The sequence below is a fragment of the Sapajus apella genome, unplaced genomic scaffold, assembly GCF_009761245.1.
Source record: "Sapajus apella isolate SASKATOON/1434 unplaced genomic scaffold, GSC_monkey_1.0 scaffold33, whole genome shotgun sequence".
NCBI classification, from domain to species: domain Eukaryota; kingdom Metazoa; phylum Chordata; class Mammalia; order Primates; family Cebidae; genus Sapajus; species Sapajus apella.
The window spans coordinates 2,497,782-2,516,265 of NW_022436973.1; the positions used below are offsets into that span (position 1 = coordinate 2,497,782).

General features: G+C 37.8%; 1 protein-coding gene and 1 long non-coding RNA gene across 2 annotated transcripts in view; one reads left to right on the forward strand and one right to left on the reverse strand.

Annotated features, from left to right (window-relative positions):
- TOP1 (DNA topoisomerase I) overlaps nt 1–18,484 on the reverse strand; it is a 95,152-nt gene that overhangs the window by 40,159 nt on the left and 36,509 nt on the right. The window contains exons 4-7 of the mRNA XM_032294939.1: nt 7,303–7,426; nt 6,030–6,085; nt 3,500–3,595; nt 2,452–2,527 (exon numbers count right to left, since the gene is read on the reverse strand). Coding sequence (XP_032150830.1) covers nt 2,452–2,527; nt 3,500–3,595; nt 6,030–6,085; nt 7,303–7,426 — 352 coding nt within the window. The remainder of the gene's footprint in view (nt 1–2,451; nt 2,528–3,499; nt 3,596–6,029; nt 6,086–7,302; nt 7,427–18,484) is intronic.
- On the forward strand, nt 1,535–18,232 carry LOC116562678. The gene is made up of 3 exons (XR_004274052.1): nt 1,535–1,663; nt 13,448–13,459; nt 18,221–18,232. It is a non-coding gene; the product is annotated as an uncharacterized LOC116562678 (long non-coding RNA).

Here is an 18,484-nt window from a genome sequence, read left to right on the forward strand (position 1 = left end):
CCATCTTAAAATCAATTAAAGAATAGCACAACTGGGAAGTGTATGGATGGGTTTATTTAACCACTTCTGGTTACAATTAAGGACTTTGAAACAGAGGTTTTGTCATTTGATCAAGGTCATACAGCTGTTATTAACTAGGATGAAAGCCTAAGTTTATGAGAAAAATAACAGACTTATGGGAATAACTGGAATAGATAAACGTTTTGGAACCTCATGATAGGAGGGCAATCAAGATAGGAATAAATGCAAGGTCTATAAGCAATTGACTTTTAGGGTAAGAAAGAATAGGAAAGCTTACAGTACCATCCATATTTTAAGAGCAGCATGGAGAACATAAATATGTGGGTATGTTTTGGAGAAGGTACTGGAGGATCACATTAATTCAGATAATGTTTACTATTTAGGCTGAACACACCACAGGAAAGGGAAATGTTTTTCAGTGAAGATACTCTCTGAACAGCTTCTGAGCAGGCATGCAGATGGTCCTATTAGGAAACTACTGGCTACACTGTATGTTTTCAGGTCTCAAATTGGGATAATCAGTCACTGAGAGACCTCAGAACAATTCTCAGAAACAAGAGACCAAAAAAAAAAAAAAAAAAAACAACAAAAAAACTATAGTTGGAAAGTGAGGTTTAATGATGGATTCTGCCATCTGGGGTCCCTGCCACAGTAAGACTATAATTAATTCAGAATCTTTCAGCCAGCATTTTTTCCTCCTATGTAGTAGGGTTGCTAAATAGAATAATAAAAAATGAAGTCAACTGTTCTTTTTTCCCAATGGCTTAACAAGCTCAGAGTATTATTTTTGCATAAATGAAATAAAACATAAAACAAAAAATACTTGGAGAGCTCAAGTTTTATTTTCCTTTACTGACTAGTCTGTACTGATTAGGTACATAGAAGAGGAGTGACTGGCTACCATAATCACTACTTAACATTTCACTCTCAATTCCTTGAATTAGTGTTTAGTAACTTGAACTTCAGCCAAGAACAGACTAGTTGACAAAAAACTACAATCTTCTAAATTCAGGACCTGATCATCTCTATGGCTCAACTCACTAATAGTCTTCATGTGATTTCATTAAAGACCTTTCTTCTCCCTCCTTGTGGAGTTAGAGGATCAGCAAAGTCCCAGGGGAGGTAAGATAATACAGTAGCTAGTGTGCTGGCTGCTGGCTCTGAAGTCAGACTGCATGGGGTCAAATACCGGCTTTACCACCTTAGTAGCTGATCTCAGGCAAATGACTGAATATTTCTATATTCCATTTCTGCATCTGCAAAATGGAGATGATAATAGGGATATAACAATCTTTTCAGGTTGTAAGGATTGAATGAAATGATACATATATAAAAAATGTAGAATAGTGCTTGGCATATGGTAAGTACCTATTACATTTAATTGTGATTATTAACATCCTTCTACTATTATGATAGCTGATGTTCTTACGACTTGCGGCCCCTTCACTATCACTCTCTTTACTGCTGGTACTTCAACCTATCCACTTTACATTTGTGAACCCATTTTGCCCATGACAGTGGCTAACCTCAAATGCAGCATAAGAGCTAAGAACTCACCCAACCCCTTCTTCTCTTAGGAAAGTGCATCATTAAGACCCCTATGAATTTCTGACATCTTTTCTTGAAATATCTGCTCAAAAGTGTAAAAAGGAGGAAGCATATGATTCTATTTTCAATCTACCACAAGCACCACCAAGAACATTTAGGAAAGCACTTAAACTGAACTAAGCTTTTTGAGGAAGGTTATAGGCCAAGAGTGATAAAGAAGGGGGCATGTGTGTTCCAGAGAGAGGAACAGCATGTGCTACATAAAGCTTGGAAGTATGAAAGAATTTGGTGTGGAAAAGAAAGAAAGGAAGCCAGTATGACTGGTACAAATAAGCTAGAGAAGAGGCACAAGATGAAGAGAGGCACAAGATGCAGGGACCAGATTGGGAGGAGCTGCGATAAAGAGTTTAGGTGTCAATTATATGTCAAAGGGTCACCCAATAAAGAACTTTAGATAGGAATTGTTACCCAAAGTGAATGATAAGCATGCTTTGTTAGATATTAAGAGAGCACTAAAAAAATTCTTCAGGGTTGTAAGCCAAAATGTGGTTTCTTGTTAACACTATCTCTGTATATATAAAAATGACATAGTTTTTGGAAGAACATCTGTTGGCAGCATAGCTGTGGGTAGACAGACACCCAGGAAGCCTATGAAAGCAGAATTACTGCTGGTTGTGGTTAACTTAAGACACTGTAGGGATTCATAGAGATCTTAAAACTACCAGTGCCACAGCCACCACTTATTAAATTTTTTCCCCTAAGGTTACTACTACAACAAACAAGCCAATAAATACCTAAAACTCTTTTGTCTTAAGAAGTTGCTTACTGGAAAACTCCCACTTCCAAACTCAATCCCCAAAGGGCCTAAGTCTCTTTACAAACCTCTTCTTCCTCTAGTTTTCTTTTCTTCTCCTTCTTGATATCTTCTGTTTTAATTTTCTTAGGTTTATAATCAGCACTAGAAAGGGGAACATGAATATGCAGTTAACATAATTATGACTCAAGAGTTCTCACTCATCGGAGACCTACAAACTCTTGGAAGCCTCGATGGCAGGAGTAACTGCTGTTATTCTTGGCTGGGCATTCTACGGTTGAGAGTAACAGAAGTGGAGAAAATAATGAAGGACAGACCAATGACTAATAGTTATAGCCCTATATAGAACAAAACAAACCACTTACACAGGCCTGGAAGCAAAATAGGGTGGGGGGATATATGCAGAAATAAATACCATTATAAAATGAAAGTTTGGGATAAAAATAAGATAAAAATGAAAGATAAAAGTCTGGGAACCAAACACACAGCACACTAGCTATCACATGGTAGTAACTCACTGGAATGTGGAGAAAAGAAATTCTATATTGAATGACTACAAATATGACTTCACTAAGTATTCCCCTTCTCCCTTTCCATCCAATTTCTACTATAATAATAGCATGATAAGCTATGCAAGAGTGAAAATAATGAATATAATTTAATCTCACTGAATCTGGGAAAGAGGTACATGTAAGCCTCAACTGTTTTATGAGCAGTTTTATTATTTTTACACACTGAAACTTCACTTAGAATGTATTGACAGTAATAGGTCTGAGAGAAACTACTTTATCTGTGGTAGGCAATGAGAAATTTTAAATAACTTAAATAACTTATTCTTCATGAATTCTGTATTTGAAATTTCTACAATAAATATCTATTGCTTTTACAGTAAGAAAAATTTATGTAATCTTCACGTAAGCATTGGGTATACTATTTAATTGTTTAGCAAACCCTACTTCTCATAATTCAAAGAGAAATCAGTCCATTAATCACAAATTCCAAATGAAAAGGCAATTAATGCAAGTTTCTCTATGAACTATAAAGAAACACATCACATTTATTCTTTAAACCCCTCCTATTTGTTTTCAAAAGTCAAAGTTTTAAGAAAATACTCACTCGTCCTCATCTCGAGGTCTCTTTAATGGCTTTATATCCTCTTTAGGAGGAACAAAATAGCCATCATCTTCAGGTTCATCTTTAATTTGTGGTGGACTGAAGAGAAAAATAAATTGCTGGTCACTGAGTGCTAGAACATCTGTATTATATTAATACAAAGAAGGAATATGTCATCTCATTGAAAAGAAGCTAATATAAATAAGGATAACCACATACATATTATAAAGATCTTCTGTGAGCACGTTTTCTCACTGCAAACCTGTGAAGTAGATACTATTTGTCCTCACTGTACATACGAATGGATATCAGGATTTGGGATCAAGATTCCTTATTCTAAGTCAGAATTCTTTCTCAGTATTTCTTAGCTATCTTTGCCAGCATGGCACAAACCACTCCAAGAATAAAGCTAAGTTGTTTTCTTGCCTTACATGAGAAATCTACCATATATTTAACCCCACAATCTGAACTAATTGTTCTAGTACTCCAAAAGCTAAAGTACAGCTTTTATAAGGAAAGGAATAAAAATTGATTTCCCCAACTTAGTACCTTAAAGCTCTAAAAATCTGGCAATAATGTACATGTATATCCAATTACATGGAAAAATAACCAAGCTGACAATGTTACAATAAAAGAAAGGCATGTGTTAAGAATAAACAGAGGGTATCTTATGCCAAATCTATTCATTGTTCAACGTCCTAACTTAGGTTTTCTTTGTATGTAGAAGAGTGTCTCCCTATTATTTAAGATCTTCTAAGTATGAATATAAAAAGACAACCCTTTGAGACAACTATCTTGAACCAAAACGGAGAAGGAACAAGTAAAAAATACCACAGAACCCAGCAATCATTGCAGCCACGGGATGCTCCCTGGTCTGGCACATCTCTTGAGAACCTCACCGCCTTAACTCACTACAAGAAATGGCCTCCTTACATGCAGCTGCCCCCTGTGGAGGGATCCAAGGATTAAGAATCCAGACTCGGCTGCAAAGTATATTCACAGGGTTTTAAGAGTACCTCCAACCAAAAAAAGCATAATGGGTCCCCTTGCTTGTGATAGAATTTGAATGTTTGAAGAACTTATCCTATTTTAGCATAGTAACCAAATGCCAACTTCTACAGCTGTTCCCCCTCCCACCTGAATTACTGACACAGACCCTAGGGTCCTGAAGGATAGAAACCCTGCCATTTACCCAACTAGTTAAGTAAATGCTAGATCCTAAGTTTGTCACGCTGAAGACAAAAACATGTGGGAAGGGTTACTAGGTCTGAAGGAAGAAGTCCTAAAACAATTTACCAGAAAACTGTATTCCAGTGAAGCATCTGGATTTTCTACAAAGACATACACACAAGCCAGCAAGCAGTCCAGCAAAGTGAACATAGAGACCACCACCTCAAAGAGAGCTGTGTTCCTAATCTTCTAACGCAAAAAGTCTGAAAATGAACTCATGACTAAGCACCAAGTCCAAAGAGTTTATTCATATCAGTTTAATAAAAGTCCAAGGCAGTCTCTTGGCAGAGATTATCCCTGCAGTGCCTCGGTCACTTTATCTCAGAAATCAAAATTCCTAGGGTGGCTTGCAGCTCTAATGTTTTCTGAATTTTATTATTCTGCATTCCTAGAACAGTTATGAAACATACCTGAAGAGGGCACCTGCTTCTCCTTGTCTAAAGGATCCGAAGTACCAGGAACAATTGTTAACAATTTTAACAAATGAAACTGAAAGTTCAAAGATTCAAGGAAGTAAAACTCTCAAAATGTTTTGTCCTAGTAAATAATGCAAACACTTCCAACCATTTCTAATAAATCCATTTTGACATTCAGTGAAGTGAGAATATATAACAATAAACATCTAGTGTTCTGAAACTAGAGGGGATCTTTGGGTTTATTTTAGGAAATTGAGGCTGAGGAAAACAAAATTATAACAGAAAAAACAGTACAGGAAATAACCTCTAGATTGTGTGCATTTTCCTCTCCTTCTAGAAAAGAGATAACATATTTTTACCCAAATCTACACTCATCCCTAACCTCTAAGTCAAATGGCCTTTTAGATATAAGCCTCTCAATATTACTAAGGAAAAATTCAGACTAAGTGATTTTTCAGAAAATGCCATAATCTCTACTGAATATGAAGTTTCTTTTTAGAGAGATGAAAACGTTCTAGAATTAGTGAAGAGGCTGTAATACCTTGTGAATATACTAAAAAACAGAACGAAACAAAAAAACAGTAAACTGAATAACTCTAACAGACAAACTTTGTGAAACGCAAATCGAATCTGAATTTTTAAAATCTCTCCTGTCAACCTTCTCTATTCAAAACAACGTTCTAGAAAATGTGCTGGTCAGTCTCACTAAATGGCACTGTAGAAAGGCTCAGGTTGGCTTAGACCAAGTCTTTTCACTGCTGACTTTCTGGGAATCATCAAGATGGCCAGGTCAGTGTGTTTGGGATAAACTCAGACAACACTACAACACAGGCAGCTGGCCTGTTGCACACTGAGAAAGGGAAGCCCACGCAGCAGCGAAGTCTTACCTAGAGAAGCCATTTTCCTTCTCCTTCTTTATTTTTGCATCCCCAGAGGCGCGAACCTGAAAAGTAAAACAACAGTAACTGACTAGTATCTTGAAAGGACTAAATTTGAAGAAACCTCATTTTGAGAATACGTAGCATCAAGTCTTGGGACATCATGATTCCAGGCTGGCTCCTCTTATGTTAGCAAAACTGAAAAGATGAACTACAGGTCCTGACGTTTTTCCAAAACTTGTTTTTAACAATTCTTCTGCATGAAACTGTCCAACTCATTGAGAAAGTTTCTCGTCAAAATGTTGGCTTTTTACCTTTAAGTGATGGCAGGCCTCTTTTCCCCAATAAATATGTTCCATTACTCAAGGATTTGCCATTGGCAGTGCAGAGAGGAAACAAAAGCAAAAACCAACCAAACAAAACATGTAACTGGGCCAAATGTGATTGCTCATGCCTGTAATCCCAACATTTTGGGAGGATGAGGTGGGAGGACTGCTAGAGCCCACGAGTTCGAGAGTAGTCTGGCCAACATAGTAACCCCCGTCTTTATTTAAAAAACAAACAAAAAACCAATAGTCTATGTCCTGCCTTCTCTGACTTAGGCAAAGTATACTCATGTCCTCCCTCCCCTTCAACTTCCCACTTTCTAGACTTGTCAGAAGCTTTACCTTTCGAAAAAATCTTCATATATACACACAAAGGGAAATACACACACACAGATTATCTCTGAAGGAAGGGTGAAGAGAGAGTCTTCTTCACCTCATTCCTTATTTCATAGTATCTGAATTTACCAAGTACAAAAATTACTTTTTCAAATCTAAAATAAAAATTCTCTTTTTAAAACTCTGCACAGAGTACTATTCATTCTCAGCCAGATGAGCCTAGTCATTTTTAGAAGGCTTGCACTGGTTATGCTGGAACCAAAAGCCACAAAGGGTACCAGCATCACTAAATTTTCACTCGGGAAGAACTTTCAATGAACAACAAGGCATTAGGCCTTCTCCCAAAAACAATTTTCCCTAATGCATTCTCAATATATCCATTGGCAATATAAAGTTAAAAAGGTAACGATATGGACAGATCTGATACTGTGAGAAACACGGCAGTAAAGGGCTTAGTTTTTATAGTTTTAAGACTAAAGTTTGCTCTAAATTCTCCTGACAAGAGACTTTTCCACTTCAAGGCCAAGGGATCTTACTATGCAATGAAGATATCTGCTTTCAAAGGTAAACAAACAAAAGTGTATCCATGTCCCTTCCTCCCCCACTAGAAGACTCTGTACCTTTTCCTCTTTTCGTTTTTCCTTGTCTCTGTCTTTGTGTTTGTCTTTATGCTTTTCTGAGCTTCCATCTTTGTGTTTGGTTTTCTCTTTCTCTTTGTGTTTCTTTTCAGAATCTTTATGTTCACTGTAAAAAGTAAGTCACAAAGTGTTAGCCCAGAGTAGGGTCCACAAGGATTCATTTCGCAAGATATCTTACGATAACATGAACCATGGAAACTTACAATACTTAAACGAATAGTACTGACAGAAGGTTCAAGTAGACGGTCTTGGCTATGTCAGACTTCATCTTGTTTGATGATTTTATTTTTGCTAAGGAACAGAAAGTCATAACAGACACACAAGGAGATTTTTTTTAAAGTGACTAAGAATACACAGCCAACCCAGTGTATTCCTACAACATCCTACCAGCACAAAAACTATAATGAAAGCTCCAACTTGAGCATTCACATCTGATATGAGGAGGTTAAAACCAACTCACCAAAAATGTGTTTGGTGGCTTTGTGCCAGACTTGAAACACATCACACACATGTAGCCAAGCCAGGGTTTACGGAGTGAATAGCCCAATACAGTGGATATTTCGTTCTAGTTTTTAATAGGCAAAGCTACTCACTTCTAGATGGGACTTATGTTAGTCCTTTCCTCACAATAAGACCCATCTGAATGTAAGGGCATAAGAATGTTCTTTGTTAAATGTTAAAAAGCAAAATATGACATTATAAGGCAAGAGCCATTAAAATGTTCATAGCTTCTTACCCTGGGATCAATCTCCTGGAAATTTCTCTTAGGGAAATAACATTACATATAAAGATGTTCATTTTGCTGCTTACCTTAAAAAACAAAAATGAACAAACTAACAAACCAAAATCCAAAACTAGATACAACCTAACAAGAGGAAAAACTGTGATATATAAAATTATGTAACTGTTATGCTATAATTTGAGTACCACAAATACATATGGAAAGTGTTTATGACAGAAAAAGCACTATAATAAAATAACTGCAACTATATAAAAACATGCATGTGATCAAAGACAAAAGAAGCAATAAGCAAAACCCGAAAGCTGTTAAGGTGACACAACACTATTACTTTTTAGTGCACTTAGACAAGCAGTTACGGAGCCTTGCTTACTGCACTAACCAATGCACAGGAAAAATAAGACTTCATCAGCAATGAACTCATTAGACTATGTCCATCCCAAGAAGTTTGTTCTAAAAGGACACTTGACTATAGAGCAAAAGATCACAAAGGGAGAAATAAATGATGGCATGGAGTTAGGCAGAGCAACAAAATCTAGATCAGGAGAACAGCAGCTATTATTACACACTGCACACAAAAGTAGCTAGAACTTGAGATAGGTATTTGAGTGATGAAAAAGCAGAAACTTTAAGAACTCTAGCCAGGTGGGCAGAGGGACTAGCAGAAACAGAACACCATAGGTTAGAAAAGACCCAAGTACCGAAACAGATGGGAAAAAAGACACCACCACCACCACCCACTTTCCCTTGCTTATATATTTCTCCCTCTATATTGCTCTCATTAGGTTATTATTTACATGTGACACATATTTAAATAACATTTAAGTTTCTATAAGAGCAAAATTCTTTTTAACTCATGCACACTGGATGTGCATGGTGACAAAATCTCTCCACCATACTTTTTGTTCTTCGAATCAATATGATGATGCTCTACTCAATGTGTTCTCATAATCTGTGTTTTTTACTAAAATGCAATGTTTTATTTAAAAATGTATCCCTTACTTTGTTTAAAGAAAAAAAAAAAAGTCTTCCAATTGCATTAGCACTCTTATTATCAGTTCTCATTAACTTCTCCAAGTAGAATGAACGGTCAAAGAGCAAGGTTGCTGAGATTATAATTGATTCTTCAGGAGTTAATGTATATATAATATAGTCTTCTATAGAAGGTTTTGCCTAAAAGCAAAAAATCTCAGAACAACTGCATCTATAATATTGATGGATGAATATACCGCCTCCCCCTGCCCTGCCAATTATTGGGGGGTTGGGAGGTGGGGAGCGGCGGGTGGCAAAATGAAATTCTACTTTCTAAGCAAGCATTGTACTTGGTATTTTCACATACATTATTTCATTCAATTCTCACAACACTCCTGTGAGGCAGGTTTTATTACCTATACCTTATGCTGATACAAACAGGAGACAGTGGTTAAAAAACACTCAAAAGTTACAATGTTAGAAGCGAAGTTGAGATTTAAGCTTTAAATTTTCACCTCCAAGTTCAGAGAACCCTCCACGACACATCAATACCCTTACATTTCCACTAAATTGACACCTACTGCTTAAGGTAGACTACTGTTAAGTAAGAAACAGGTATGGCGAGTCTGAGACTTGCTATAAGGTCTTAACTTTATTTTACCATCAAGCAGAAACTTTCTAGAATAAAGATGTTTGGATAACTGAAAGGATAAAAACCTTTGAGGTTGCTTTTTTTCTTCCCATGAAACTTTTAAATGGCTAATCCAGGAATCTGAGTTCAGAATATTCCATCTTCCTTTAAGTTCCACCTTCCCCTGACCAACCGTTCTCTTCCTCAATGAAAACTTTTCTTAGAATATTAGCCAATTTCACTAGAAAACTGGCTTTCTGGCCTTTTGCTAATCACAGCATAGGTACCTACAAGTGTACATGTAGCCCTGCAGTTTTCAGCCTTGCTGTACATTATCACACCAGAGATCAGGGAAAATGAAACAACAAATGACAAGGTAAATGAGAGAGTACCTAAGCCAGAGAGACAAACGTCAATGATACTTCCTCTGCCTGCTAACCAGACAGAAATGTATATAGGCAATTCAAAGTTCCTGCTAGAGTAGTAGACCCTTTTGCAGGTCATAATTAATCACAAAGCCTAGAATGAGATGAAGCTATCATCCTGACTTTTCAAAGGAAGCCAACCCTTCTATACTCCTAACTGTTTAGACATAAAAGCAGGTTTGGATTTTTTTTTTCTTTGTCTTGCATTGGAAAGGTTTGTATTTTTATACTGGCTGAGCTCAAATGATTCAGGGTTATGGACAGCTTCTGTTAAAGAGCATTACACTGGAGACTGTTAGAAATTTGGATTTACAAAGCCCCACCAGGCTTCTGCACACAATGTGATTATCCCTACTTGTTAGGTGCTGTTACTGTCCCTGCCTCCCCAAATAGAGAGCAGAGAGCCTGGGAGCCTAACCCCCTAACCCTAAACCCCACACTGGCAGGAGTGCTGGCAAACAGCAAACCCCACTGCCAGTCTTTCCTAGGAATATACCTGAAGGAAGTAGCAAAGGCACTAGAGAGCAAGTCCTGTGATACAGAAGCATGTCCAGGGCTATCTCAGGAAAGTCAGAAACAGGATTTGGCTAGCATACAAAACGGAGCCAATGTGGGGTCAGTCAGGCTGACTCATCCATTTTGGGATTTTCTAACATGTATGTCTTTTTTCCAAAATGCTCAGGACGTGTTTGACTTTCACGGTAGCTAAAGAACTGCATCTTTCTCATTAATAATGAGGTGATGGAAATTCTGACCAGTACAGAAAGTTCTGTTTTTAGAGATATTACAGGTTGGGTGCAGTTGCTCAAGCCTGTAATCCCAGCATTTTGGGAGGGCAAGACGGGCGGATCACGTCAAGACCATCCTGGCTAATACGGTGAAACCCCGTCTCTATGAAACATACAAAAATATTAGGCAGGTGTGGTGGCACACACCTGTAATCCCAGCTACTCGAGAGGCTGAGGCAGAAGAATAGCTTGAACCTGGGAGGCAGAGACTGCAGTGAGCCAAGATCGTACCACTGCACTCCAGCCTGGGTGACAGAGTAAGACTGTCTCAAAAAAAAAAAAAAAATAAGAAGAGATATTATGTTATCTTCATACTGATTCTGCTCCTTTTCCACATATAGTAGACACCATACATCAAAGTCACAAATGGGCTTTAAGGGTACAATTGAAGGCTACAATATTAGCCAGTTTAGAGGCAGAAAAACAGCTGATTAATTACTTGAAGAAACTTCATTAGGGCTAAATTAGAAAAATACTAGATACCTGAACAGATAAAAACCTTTGGGGTTGCCTTTTTTCCCCCCACCATTTTGTCTTGTAAGAGTATAAGAAAGGCTTAATATCAACCAAATATCAACCATAAGAAGGAACCCAAAGGTTCAACAAACACATTTTAAGAGTAAGTTTACTCTGGGATACGCTGAAGGACAAAAATACAGACAGTAGCAGTCCTAGAACTTCTGTTAACGGTCCAACTTATGGATGAAATGTGAATGTTACCCCACTGGCATGAGGAACTCTGAATGAGAAATCAACCTATTATTGACTATGCATAGATGACTTCTTGGTTCATAATTTACATCTGTATATGGTAAGATTTCAACACATTAGCAGGGACTGTAAAAGCAAAAGTCAATACTAGAGAGAACAAATGGAAAGATTCAAAAGCACCTTTCCATGGTGTTCATGCATGTGTTATGCTTCAATTAGTTGAATTCCATTAAAGAAAAAATAACCTGGCTGGGCTCAGTGGCTCATGCCTGCAATCCCAGCACTTTGGGAGGCCGAGGTGAGTGGGTCACGAGGTCAGGAGATCAAGACCATCCTGGCCAACATGGTGAAACCCTGTCTCTACAAAAAATACAAAAATTAGCTGGGCATGGTGGTATGTTCCTGTAATCCCAGCTACTCAGGAGGCTAAGGGAGGAGAACCACTTGAACCAGGGAGTCAGAGGTTGCAGTGAGCCAAGATTGCGCCACTGCACTCCAGCCTGGCGACACTGCACTCCAGCCTGGCGACACAGCGAGATTCCATCTCAGAAAAAAGAAAAAACAACACTATTTTTAAAGTGATGACAACAAAACCTTTGGTCAATGACTCTTGTTGGAGCTGAGCAGACCACAGAAAAGGTTGACCAGGGTTTCTCCAAGGCACTTACACAGAAGGGTGGGAGAAAGGGTGGAAGTAGGGAGCCAGTAGGGAAAAATGTTTCCCTTCTGGCAAAGCATTATTTCTTTAAGAAAAAAGACCACCACTGCCACCACTACCACAACAACAACAACAGAAAAAGCCTATGTTTAATATTCTGGAAAGCTAGAATGTTGGCTATGGGAAACCACTTAAATCTGTCCTTTTATCATCCATTAAAGTATTTAACAGATATTGGGTAGCATCCAGTGCCAGGCACGTATATAAGCACATTTACCAGTAACAAAACTCAGATAAGTGCTGGTATCTCCATTTTGCACATGTGGAAAATGAAGCACAGGGAAGTTGAAACTTGCCCAAGGAAGTATCTCTAAAGAGAGAAACAGGATTGAAACTCAAGCATTCTGGCTCCAGAGTCATGCATTTGACTACTCTTGTTACTTCCCCAACAAAGCAAAAAAGCACTGTTAAAGGTAGAAGAAGCCTCCATAACTTCTGAGAAAAGGACTTAGCCACTAACAGCCCAGCTACCTGTCTACTCCTAAAGGCAACAGACCTCTGCGGGTCACATAAAGTTGGATCATGGGGATTCCTGTGAGACAGCACAGAAAGCTTCAAAGTCTTGGTTTAAGATGGAAATTCATGACCCTTTCAAGGATAGCAGACAGTTAAAGCTTAAATCATGTTTATCAAGTTAAATATTTAACTAACTTTGAAAAGTTGATTCTGGAAAAAGAGTTCTAATTCTAAAACGAGCCAGCTTCCAAAAGGCTCTAAGAAACAAGGGTATCTTAATGTCCATCATCATTATACACTACAATGCCCATTAACCATCACTAAACAAAAATCACAAGGACTCTGGTGTTTTATATTATAGAATCATTGAAACTTCAAGGTAAATCTAATTTCCTAGAAATTATTTAATCCTTTGTTTTCAGTCCAGAGAGGATAAAAGGATGTGCCCAAAGACACCAAAACCAATACCCATTCTAACTCCCATTCCTCCCCTAAGTTCCTTGTCTCTACTAATAGTGTAAACAGGCACCAGTTTTCCAAGACAGGAACTCTTTTTCTTAGACCCTTCATGTGTCGTTTGTGGCTAAGTCCTATATCCACTTTGCTCAACCATTTCCAGTGGCTTCTTGCTCAACTCAGAATCGCGTCCCAACATTTCTCTCCTCTCCCATTTTTTTTTTCAGTTAGTTTAAGTAACAAGTCCTAGCTTTTTGAAATGGCATTTAATAGTTTTGCCCCAAGCCACTTTTTTGGGCCTCATTTTCTACTATTCCACCCTTTGTAACCCACCTAACTGGATTCCTCCCAGAACAAAGCTTATACTATAATGCCTCTCTGTTCTGCTTATAATTTTATTACCGTCTGAAATGCCATCCTTTCTAGCCATTACTTTCCCTTAGCAAAATTTTAGCCATCTTTGAATGGCTAGCTCAAATGCTGTCTCCACCATGAAATCTTGCAAACAATGATTATGGTTCACCGTAATAGGGCTAAATATAATACTGAAAAAATCAGGCTCCAAATTGAATGCTATCAATAACTACTGACTTAGATTCAACTACCAAACTCAACAGCTCCAATTTATCTGTGTGATATTATACCAGGCTTTGTGGTAATTATCATCATCACCATCATTACCTCAATTATTTAGTATGTAACAGTTCCCAAAGAGCTACCTTGTGCATAAACAAACTTGAAAGCTTGACAAAGCAGGTACTGTTACCAACACTTGACCAAAATGGAAAATGAGACCCAGAGAAGTTAAGCAGATTGGATCAGGACACATAGCTTGTAAATGACAGAACCTGACCTCTAACTTTTAACTTAAGTGTGCTATACAACATATCACACTGACTCCCATGTGAATGGTGGTGATACTGAGTTTCCTCATTTCAAAACTGCTCAATCTTCTTCACCTACCTATGTTAGTTGGTCATTTCCCCCAGACAGGCTGATACAGTGACGTGTAGACAAAGGGAGGGCTCTGGCAAACCACTCACAAGGAAAGCAGCATCTTTTACATTTTAAAAAGCATCTTTTAAATTTTATTAATTTCAGAAAAATCTCCCCTAATCTGATAACTGGATGCTGAATTCAAGTGCATATTCCTAAAATCCTACATTCTCTCATTTATAATTCAGGTAGGATTTGGAACTGAAAGGAAAGCAGAAGCCAAAAGCATCCTTATTCTCAGATGTTTCTCACACTGACAGTACAGAATGGCACTGCCAATATGGCTGGAAAAGTACTTCCCTTGCTATTTCACAGCAGTTTTCTGTCTTCCCTTGCTTTCCACAAATTTGTCACTCCAGTGTGACTGCCAGGTTTAAAATTGGCAAGAGAGGCACACAGTCCAAAACTAGGAGGAGGAATTTCATTTCACATGATTCCCTTATTTTCTAAAATCAAGCCCCTTCTCCCAAATTGCTTTTAATAATATTTTGTTTATATAAGAGATCTAGTATTAAAGATAAAATATGGATAAGAATGCAACCCTTTAAGAAAGGTGGCTGATAAGACCCTACAAGCCAAGTAATTCCTCAGTATCTAAAACAGTATTCCTTTTGAGATTATTTACGTATTTTTTAAAGAGCCATGGAGTCTCATGCCTGTAACCCCAATACTATGGGATGCCAATATGGGAGTCCAGAAGTTCCAGACCAGCCTGGGCAACATAGCAAGACCGCCATCTCTACTAAAAACAAAACAAAAAAGTTAAATTAGTCAGGCATGATGGTGCATGCCTATTGTCCCAGTTGTTCAAGGGGCTGAGGTGGAAGGACCCCTTGGGCCCAGGGAAGCTGCAGTGAGCTATAATCACACCACCGCACCCCAGCCTATGAGTCAGTAAGACCCTGACTCCAAAAAAAAGAAAAAGGACCTGAGGTGCAAAATATTAATGCTAAGAAAGAAGCAGTGTCAAGAGATTAAGTGGTGATTGACGAAATTATCTTTTAACTTTGGTGTGAGCTGTTCTTGTGATGTTCCAGGCCAGACAAGAGAAAGAGATGCAGTTTTCCTAGGTTCAGAATTTGATGACATTAATACTTTCAGTGCCAAAGATTTTAGGGATTTGGGGACAAAGAGAGTTAAAGGCAGTGCCTGAGATGATCTGACATTTTTAAACCTGTTCTGCCTACCATATGCATACAAGTGAGGGATGCTTGTATTTAAACAGACAGTTTGGCTACACAACTAACTCTTTTTACAGAGGGAGGTATTTTTCACTGGAAGGGATAAGGTAGTGAGGACTCAGGATCCTTGGGTCTCACATCTTCATCTTTCTGCTACCATACCACTGTGTGACTTTCAGCATGTGACCTCAGACTCCTGTCCACACAAAGAGGAGACAAGATGAAATGATTCGTAATACCTGCTCCCTGTTTTGCACCTTGCATGAGGACAATAAGAGGAAACCAAATGGCACCTCCTGGGGGGTAGATCCATAGCCCCACTTTGTTTCGGCAGAAAAGGCTGCTCTCCCACTCCAAATCTGCAGTGTTGCTACTGCACAGGAGAGTAAGGTGCCTCCTGGGCTTGGGTCCTGAGTGTAGCCTGATGACAAATGATTGGTGCTAATATCTAGCAGACAAGGAAGGGACACAGAAACACATCAGAAACACTTGTTTTCTCATTAATAATGGCCACAAAATTAGCTACACTTGATTAGCAAAGATTGGAATAAATGAAAGCATTTTGGAACAGAACATGCTAAATCCTAATTATTCTGGGGTTCAGAGGTGATTAAATAATCCTCAAGATTTCTTTAATCTGCTACAGAAGAAACCCTAGACTATTAAAAAGATCAGAGTCACTTTAAAAGGATCATGGTATATATAAAATTTTACTGGAATATAACCAACATCCTTGCTTTGTTGCAAGAGGTACTGTGTCAGTAGACAGCAAAACAGGAAGTATTTAAAAGTTTGCTTACAACAGATCATATGGTTAAACTGTTAAAATTTACTCACGTGAATAAGAGACCAGGGCTAGATTTAGTCATGTCATATGTAATCAGAAACTCTGGCCAGGTTTTTCCAATAGCTCTTGGCAAAAAGGCTAGTATTTTTACAGAAATGAAGAAAATATGAAAAGCCACAAAAATACATACAACTAATTATTGAATTTGCCTACAATGTAATCTTGGAAAAGTATGCTTTTGAAGAGCTTTTATATTTATTGACTCCCATGGTTCCTCTGTGAAGCATGTATCAAGATGAAGATGAAGAAGCTGAGTTGAGGAAGGTTAGGTAACCTAGCCAAGATCACATGAGACTTAAGGATGAAGATTTCTCCTACCAAAATCAATTGTTTTTTTAAGAGAAGATTTTTGTAAAACAAGACAGGGCCAAACTTACATGTCTCAAAGCCCTTTATGTCACTTTTGCTGTATCTTTCCTCCCAAAACAAAGTAGAACGTGTTAAAGAAGATGAGATCAGTTTTAAAAAGCTTATGTTTTAAATATTAATCTCTTTCTTCTTAAAGTCTTTTTGAATTTCTTCTTATAGTCTAGTAATATAAAAATCAACATTCTTCATCTGATCTGTAAGTAGATCTCTTACCACCTCAGATGATACTGTTCAAGGTCAAAGGTTATCTAATTTTTTTTCACACTTCACAACAATTAGCACAGGCAGCCATTGTTAGACATCATCTAGTAATTCTACTCTTGGGTTTATTCACCCTCAGAATGAAAGCAGAACTCAAACACTTAGTTGTAGCCAAAGGATGGAAATAACCCAAGTGTCCATCAACAGGTGGATTTTTAAAAATGTGATTACAGGCATACAATGGAATATTATTCAGTCATAAAAAAGAATGAATTCCTGACATGCTACAATACGGATAAACCTTGAAAACATATTAAATGAGTAAACAGACCAAAAAAAAAAAAAAGATAAGTATTATATTATTCCACTTATATGAGGTACTCAGAATAGGCAAATTCACAAAGATAAAAAGTAGAAGGGAAAGAGAAAAGAAGACAAAGTAGAAAACCTATTGGGATGGGGGGAACAGAATGACAAGTTATTATTTAGTGAATTCAGAAATTGTCTGGGATGAGGAAGTGTTCTGGAGATAGACAGTGGTGACAGTTGTATACTATTGTCAATGTACTAAATGCTCCTTAAAAATGGTAAATTTGGTTATGTATATTTTACCATACACAATTATGTGAAAAATGAGATAAGCCAAAGTGACTTAATAACTAACCTATAAAAGATTAAGAGTATGTTAGAAGAATGAAGAGAGAAGATGGGAAGGGAACTAGTGCACCCATAGATCATCCACTCATTAATTCAATAAATATATACTAGTAAGTGCCAGCTATCTGCCATGTACCATACTAAGCCTGAGGGATAAAAAATGAATACAAAAGGCCAGATGTGGTGGCTCATGCCTGTAATCCCAGCACTTTGGAAGGCCAAGGCGCACAGATCACTTGAAGTCAGGATTTCAAGACCAGACTGGCCAACATGGTGAAATCCTGACTCCAATAAAAATACAATAAATTAGCTGAGGATGCTGGCATACACCTTAATCCCAGCTACTTGGGATGCTGAGGCAGGAGAATCAGTTGAACCTAGGAGGTGGAGGTGGCAGTCTGAGATAATGCCATTGTACTCTAGCCTGGGCAACAGAGCAAAACTACATTTCAAAAAAAAAAAAAGATCCTAATTCTGCTCTCAGGGACTTTAGAGTCCAGGAGGGCACAGAGAAAAGTAAAGTGACAATTAAACATCAACACAACTTAATAATTATGATAGAATATATTTAAGGCACCAGAGAGCACACAAAAGTGACACTTAATATGAGAAGGTGGGTAGAAAGGATACCTGGAATAAGTCAAGTCTAAGCTGCAACTAAAAGGAAGACAGTAAAAGGGCAACAGAGTATTAAAGAACCAGCAACAGCATATTTTAAGCCTTAGTGGCATCAGAAAACATGCTGTGTTTAAGGAACTGAAAAGAAGTTCACAAGACTGAATGTGGAATGTGAAATAAGGATAAACAGCAAAACAGGTAGCAAAGACAGCCAAAAACTGTTAAGAAATGACTATACATTAGAAAGAGATGAAAAAGGTGGCCAGAAATATGGAGAGGCATGGAGGCATTAGAGCCAAAAGGAAGATGGTTTAAGTAGGGCGGGGTCCAAAGTATGATCTATCTTGGCACATTTCATGTGCACTTAAAAAGAATGTGTTCTAATAGCATGGTAATGAT